The 8,077-nt window shown below is 40.6% G+C and overlaps 1 protein-coding gene across 1 annotated transcript; it reads left to right on the top strand.

Moving 5' to 3' along the window:
• Positions 1–259: 259 nt before the first annotated feature.
• Positions 260–5,534, top strand: LOC308318667 (uncharacterized protein; the record flags this gene model as incomplete). Its single annotated transcript, XM_080768291.1, has 5 exons — positions 260–318; positions 1,483–1,588; positions 2,595–2,862; positions 3,714–3,788; positions 5,350–5,534. 5 exons carry the CDS (start codon positions 260–262, stop codon positions 5,532–5,534), a joined length of 693 nt encoding a protein of 230 aa, XP_080624417.1.
• Positions 5,535–8,077: the final 2,543 nt, after the last annotated feature.

Below are 8,077 nucleotides of genomic sequence, written 5' to 3'. Positions count from 1 at the left end.
TTTGTTTCTTGTTTTGTATTGTCATGACTGTTAGAGATTTTGAGTCATCTATATTTTTTTATATCTATGCTTGCACACACTGAATACACCCCCATAGTAATGCAGCATATTAACCCCTTGAGTATATGTATGCACCCTTGAGCACAGCATGAAACCCCTCGAGTATATCTGACTGAACTAACTCCGCAAGCTACGTATCATTTGTTGTAACACCAATGTCACCTATCCCACAGTGTCACTGGGGGAGCCGAGCTAAACGATGGCCCAACCAAAAGATATAGTCATCAGAGGTTCTTCGAGTGTGCCACTAAATGATCGGTGAGACACACACAAACACACACACACACACACACACACACACACACACACACACACACACACACACAGGCAGAATACTTACTCAAGGGGACTTTGAGTTTAGTTTTTAACCCCTTAAGCACTGCATACTTAAGTTGAGGTCCCCCAGGTGTCTATACATGGTCACCTCGTTTCCCTCTACACCGAATCTCTTTGCCAAAACCAGCTGCTCTACAAGCTCAAGACAACACGTTTTGAGCTTGTAGATCTGTTCTTTATGCAGAATGGCCTACTACCCAGAATAGGAACGCTAGACTTCATGTGGTTCAGAGAGAGCATTTCAGTCTGTTTGCACAGTAATAATGAAAGCATACCCAATAAGCTGAGTATATAGCTTAGTCAGTGCATAGAGAAGTTGCTTGGTCGCATCCCAGCCCACCCAGTGATAAGTGTCCCTGAGCGATACACTTAACGACTAACAGCTGACGTGCTGTAGGTTCTAGTGTCAGCTGGTGACTGTTAGTATATGTATTTATTTACACTAGTGTTTGTGCTGGCTGTTGACATGTCCTGTAGGCTCATGGATTTAAGTTCTCAGTCGCCACGACTGATTTCAGTCATCTGGATTCCATAGAGGCCAGCAAGTCTTCTATGGAAGCATGCCATGCACCGAAAATAGGCTATGTACACGCTAGCTTACAACACGTCGCACTGCCACATGTTGTAAGCTTGTAGATGGCCAATTTTCGGGGGAACAGAGTGGCATTCCGACGCACCGCCATTCTGACTACGTGGCTTCCGCGTGCGGGTTACTGGTTGGGGTTTGGGACAGGGTTAATGAGCGTGTCGGAATGGCGGTGCATCGGAATAGCGGGCTTCGGAATGCCTGTGTGTAACCTATTTTCAGTTCTTCGTTATTTCAAGATTAAAGAGTATTTGAAGTGGTCAAACAAAGCAATAGAATGCATGTTCGATCTTCCAGAAAATCCCAATGATCTCAGATATTTCATGAAAGCAAATAAATTACTATCCTTTTTTGTCAGGGCTGGTCTGGATGACTTTAGCGTCAATATAGCTTCCAAAACATCTTACTTCTACACATTGTGCTAACTGTTTATGAAACACAGCGGCGAGCGCTAGTGTGTTTTCAGTTGTGAGATGTTATTTTGCTTGAATCCACTGTAGGTTCTCTGAGCTGCTGCAGGCCTACTCACCCATGACCTCTGACCCTTACTGTGAACACCCGGTCTTCAACATGAACCCTGGACGTTTTGTTCAACCCAGGAAGAAGGTGTGTGTGTGTGTGTGTGTGTGTGTGTGTGTGTGTGTGTGTGTGTGTGTGTGTGTGTGTGTGTGTGTGTGCTCATATCATACTAATGTATAGATATATATCTCTGCTGTCACAGTACTGCCTCATCAAAGTCGGTATGGTGACTTCATACATTGTCAGATACCGGTGTCCTTATATTTGCATCACTACCCAAGGATCCAATGGAGTTAATAGGTTTTGTCAGAAGCGCTTTTTAAATACTTTTCATTTGTTAAATATTTGTAAAACCCTCACACAGACATAAAGATGTCCAATAGCACTGATTTATAACTGTACAGTCCTATTATTTGTGAAGCACTTTCAATAAAAATACATGCAGCTCAAAGTTATTTTATAGACTGGTCTGAGCTGCAGACTCACTTCTCATCACAGCTCTTCAGACTCCACCTCACCCTCTAGCATTGATCATTCCTTGTATCACTTGTTCCCTATTTCAATGTGGCCTGTTTTTGCTTTGATTTGACACTGGTTTTGGCTCTGTGTGATAATGTGGCACCTCCTACTGGCCAGCCTTAGTATCAACAGACTGACTCCGTGTCTGTTCACATAACACACTATCATAACACAGCAACATTATTCAGAAAGAAAACGAAAAACAAACATTTACACAGAGACCTTTGAAAATGGTGAATTAGATACAATACCTGATGCATAGGCTACACACACCTGGGCTCTCATCCAGTATGCAATCTGCAGTACTTTCCCTTTTTTCTGTCTCTTCCAGAGTAGGGCTGTCAAGATTACACTTAAGTTGAATTAATTGTCACACAAAAAATTGCGGTTAATGATTTAAATTGGCGGAAATGGCTGATCTACAAGCTTATAACTTGTGAGCTTGTAGATCTGCGTTTATTGCTTTATGTATGACATTTTTGGACATGGACACGATTATTACAAAAATAATTGCTAATATCTCAAACAATTGCGATTGGCCGATTATGTAATCATTGTGACAACCCTATTCCAGAGTGTGACACAGCGCCTGGGGAGGACCGGCGTACGGTCCAGGCTGGGCAAGCCAGTGTGCCCTAGACACCGCCGACCAGTGTGGACCAGACTTGGCCATTCGGCGTGGTCCAGAGGCCGCGGTCCGGTGTGGACCAGACTGGGCTACCCGGGGGGGTCCAAGTCCTGGTTCAGGCCCTGGCTCCAGTGCTCCTGGCTGAGGGGCCGCGTGTTCTCTCTGGGGGGTCTGTGGTGGAAGGGAGCTGGGTATGGCAACTCTACGCACCGCAGTAAGTTTCCATAATGGTGTATGTGTGTACAATCTATTACAGAATAAAGCGGGGCCTCGCAACTCACTTTTGAATGCTCCGGAGATATTTATTAGCAACACAGCAGCAAACAAATATACAACGTTTCGACCGTGAGGTCTTTATCAAGTATGATAAAGAGTCAGGGACCAAGGACCCCTTAGCCGAGATGAAGCAGGGACACACTCACTACATTACATGTTATATACAATTCTGTTGCAGATTAAACCTTTTCATAGATTTCATATATATCTTCATAGACTTCTTTGACAGCACCAGTCATCTATGTATCCAGTATGTTGAGTTCATGTACTGTAATATATATTTAGTCATCGGTGTATGTTGAGTTCATGTACTGTAATATATATTTTCTGACATTTTACTACTTAAACCCTCAATACTTAGTTAACTTGACCTTCTACAAGCTCACAGCCCCTTGCAGCGAGGCGTTGTGAGCTTGTAGATCTGCTATATTTGACTAGTATAGTTCCCCTCATGCTAGGATTTAAGTGCCTATCACACAAAGATTTGGAGACTTATTGTCGGTATCGGACGAAAACGCGGGAGTCTATCACCTTTACAGTGCGCTAGATAGACCCCTGGGATTGGTTGCTTACCGGACGACTTGCGGCCCCCAAGCCATGCGGCTCATACGCTGAGTTGGCATGTTGTGAGCTTGTAATTCTGCGGTGTTCTGAGAATGTTTGCCAATGCCCAGCATAGGGACGCTAGGGTCAATGTGGTTAATTTAGTGCAGTGTTTTACTATAATACTAAAATATTTCCATCCAACTTGATCATTTAAGTTCTTAATTTTTTTCTCACTTTATTTAGACAAGAGATACCAGAGAGTCCAGAAACCATGGGCAGAGAGAACAGAGACAAGACAGGACGCAAAGTTCAACTCGGGTAAGTTCATAAATGTATTATTTCACAAGTGATCAGAATCAAAGATCTTTTGAAAATAAGGAGATTTACAAGCTCACAACGCGTCAAAGTATATAGGGATAAAGTGGTTAATGCATGTTTTGTAATAATACAAATCTACAAAGTGACTAAGTAGAGTAGAAGTACACCTCAAAGGCATCCCAGTAGAAGGCATGCCAAACACTGGGCAAGTTTGTAAATGTTTTGGGCACACAGTACAGTACATACAGTACAGTACTACAGTAAGACATAAATCACTGTGGCTTCAATTTATATTTTTTCAAAACCCACACTTCGATTTTAATCAAAGACTTAGATGGAGATAAGGATGGGACTCTGAATGAGCCAGGGTATCCAGGGAAAACTACAACTTCCAAAGTCATCTGCCGAAATGTAAAGAAGGTGGCAGTGGCCCAGTCAGGGGTATTGGCCACTTGGGAACTGGCAATTTCCCAGTTCTATCTCAGGCTCCCCCAGAGTTACTGTGTCCTTGAGCCAGACAATGAACCCCTAATTGCTCCAGATGAGCAGGTTGGTGCCTTTCATGGTTTCCTCCGCCATGTAGGAATGTGTGTGAAATTGAATGGGTGTTTGTAATGCACAATCTATGTAAAGTGCCTTGGATAAAGGCACTATATAAATGCACTATTTTCAATTGTATAGCACCACCATGAGGAAACATTTTGGGCGAGTAGTGGGTGAGACATTGAAACATATGGTTTAAAGTGGCCATATGTAACTTTTTTTTAATTAATAAATTGTCACTTTGTCCAATCTGTATGGTAGAGTATGTTAATCCAATTTACAGTATACAATTAGGGTGGTTGTATTAGACATTGTAGGCCTATTATTATACATTCAGGTGGTGTCAAAGGTCATGTCTCACCTGGACACAGGATCTGATATAACAGTGGTTTCATCACAGCCAACTTTTTAGAGCTTTTTAAAGCTTCATGGAGATGCAAATTTTCCTTTCCAGCTCGATTTGGCACCTGCCCACAGAGCCAAAACTACTAGTTACTGGTGTACTGACCATGGTATTACTGTGCTTAACTGACCAGCCAACTGGCCTGACGTGAACCCCACAGAGAATCTAGGTTGTATTGTAAGAGGAAGGTGTAAGACATAAGACAATACAAATACATTTACGGCTGTTATCAAAGCAAACATGATGATGGTCGACAGTTCTCGTAAAAAATCTAAACGTTTTTTTTAGTGGTCTCGTAAAATTTTCTAATTTATTGAGATAGGATTTTTTGATTTCCATGAGCTGTACGCCATAATCATCAAGATTCAAACAAAAAAGGTTTTAAATTCACTTTATGCACAATGAATTGAGAATATTTGAAAGTTTCAATTTTTTAATTATATTACGGAAGAAGATGAACTTTTACACAATATTCTAATTCATTGAGATGGACCTGTATGTCTGGGTTGAACTGTTGGTGAGCTGTTAATTATGTTAGTAGTTATTTTGTGTAATGTCATGTGCAGTTGTTAACTTGGTTAGCATTGGCTAATTGCAGCCCTGTTGCGCTTACAGGTGGAGGAGGGGTGAGCTTTAGGACCAAGGTCCCCAGGTGGAAGTCAGAGGTCACCACTAAGGAGGACCTTGACAAAGACCTGGAGAACTACATGTCCAGAGACAAGAGACAGCTGGACAGAGAGCTGGACACGTACATGTCCATGACAGGAGACAGCTGTCATGGACTTCTAGGCTCCTTTTGATTTGTATTCTCATTCTGTATCCGGAGTCCATTTTTGTTATTGTTTGGAGCAAACGGATACAATGAGACGTTTTAGTACCACCGAGAGGTATTGAGTTATTGAAGTGTTTTGTGTTGTCGACATTTCACAGTTCGAAAAAACGTTCAGAATTCATTTAAGGTATGTTATTTGTTTGATACATTTTACATTTTTATATATGTTATGTAAACAAAAGGGGACATTTATAATACAGTATATTTGTTAACTTTTTATATCTTTGAGTTTGAATAATAATTTTGTTAATAAAGTTAAAACAAGTAAAATGGTCATCATTCCTATTCCGAGTTATTTTGTTTATAGATAGACACGCAGTGATTACAATATGAGGCAGGGGAATAATTGTGTTTTATTTATAGTTAACATTGAGATTTAACATCACCTTTTAGGAGCGTGACCTGGCTACGAAAGGCAGCAGCAATACACAATTACAAACAAAACATTTAAATAAATATTTCTACAGTACGAGTCATTAAATAACTAGATAAATTAAAACATTTGATAAAGTAATCTGTCTCTTAATAATTCACATTTTTAAGCATTCTGCAATACTGTATATCCCATTCTGAGGGTGCATAACACAAGCCCCTGATTTTGAGAATAAAGCAATACTGCTTGCTTCATCAAAGTTACTGCCTCATCAAAGCTGGTATTGTGACTTTATATATTGTAAATTAATTCCATGAGCGGTGGTGGAGTTAGCTGCTTTAGCAGACAGTTTGAAGGTCCAATGGAGTTAAGAGGTTTTGTCCAAAACAATTTTTACTACTTGTCATTGGTTCAATATTTTTTTTAACCAACACAGACATAAAATGGAGTTGGGTGATTTCCTCCCGACGGCAATGGTATGTAAATAGTAATACAATTTGTTTTGAGATCACACATGTCGAAGCAACTGACATTCAAAAAGTATGAAATGCCAAGAGGCAATCCCCACTTGACCAGGGATATGGTGCTTCAGGGTTATTGGCTTCAGGCAGTACTACTCGATTCGTCACTGTCAACTAGTAATGTCTACTCGACGGCAGGGTCTACATTTCTCAATGGGAGGACCCTGGTACTGAACAAACACACTTAACAGTGATTACTATGGGTATATAGAGCTATGTAATGCTTATTTTTACAATTAATAAATACACATAGCTTACAACACTTTTAACATTGTCTTGCTGTCTTTTTCCTGTCTCATTACTAATTGGTACTCACTAATGTTAATTTTGTTCTACTCTGTCTCATAGGAGGGCTCTGGGAAGTTCAGAAACCCGTCCACCAGTGACATCATCGTTAGACAGATATCTTTTTATATATAGCCTATATGTTTTTGATTTTTATTATCCTGAGAATGATGGCTTCCATTATTGCATTGCAACCTTTCAGGAATAGAAAGCCTGCAGTTTCTATTAGCTTGGATTCCCCATTGATGATGTCACTGGTGGACAGGTTTCTGAACTGCCCACAGACCACAGTCCTCCCATGAGACGTAGACATTTTATCTTGAACATTAGTGAGGACCAATTATATGAAGATAGGTTGAAAAGTGGTGAAGTGGTCCTTTAAGTATGCTGTATGACTGTACTATTCCATCACTGGTCCTTTGCCTTATACACCTCTTGCTTCTTCAGATCAATACTGGCCTTGACCATCCTTCCACCTCTCTGCTGCCCTCCACTGGTCTGTGTCCATCCTTACTTCACTATACTGAGGAACTGAGCTCAGCTGTGGAATTCTTCCCTCTGCATCTGAGTAGACATTTTGAGAGAGACATAAGTTACCATCGTGAAGGTAAATTATTAATAAATGCAATATATTTTTCCCCTATTCAAATGAAACTTTAAACAAGATAATGTCATACTGTACCTGTTAAATGTACTCGCCAAACAGTAAATGGTAAAAACAATGCACATCAGAGCCACAATGATGAATTTCACTGTTGCAGAAATACTGACAAATCCCTCATCTTCACCTAGAGGGAAGAGAGATACGTGTGAGAATATTGTTCTCTAATCTCAACACTGTGTTTGTCTCAGGTATTACAGTTTGTTCATAAAAGACATTGGCTCAAATGAAATGTCTACAAATGCTTCAAAATAGGCTTATCGTAATTCAAATATACAGTATGTGTTTTTACCTTCATCTTTTCTGATGAGGATAAGTGTCTCATTTACTGTTTTCATATAGTTTGAGCTGAAACACTGAACAGAAGTGTTGTGGTCTTCAACGGCCAGCGAGACGGTGCTGTTGATGGTGGAGTGCAACACTGTGGTCGTGACAGAATACACACTTCTGTTATCCAGTAGTGGCCATGTGATTGAAGGTAAGGGAATCCCCTGGCTGATACACACACACGTCAGGGTTCCCAACTGGAGAATGCATTCGGATCCACTGAGGATCTTTGGAAAGGCTGAGGGGCAAACAAACACAGCTGTACTGTCACGTCACATGTGTATACAGTATACTGAAAAATGTTTAATCAAATATTATCTTAACCCATTAAAACCAGCAAAGCA

Source organism: Protomyctophum bolini, assembly GCF_963924005.1.
Source record: "Protomyctophum bolini genome assembly, chromosome: 7".
Classification (NCBI taxonomy): domain Eukaryota; kingdom Metazoa; phylum Chordata; class Actinopteri; order Myctophiformes; family Myctophidae; genus Protomyctophum; species Protomyctophum bolini.
This window is presented reverse-complemented; position numbering and strand designations above follow the sequence as displayed.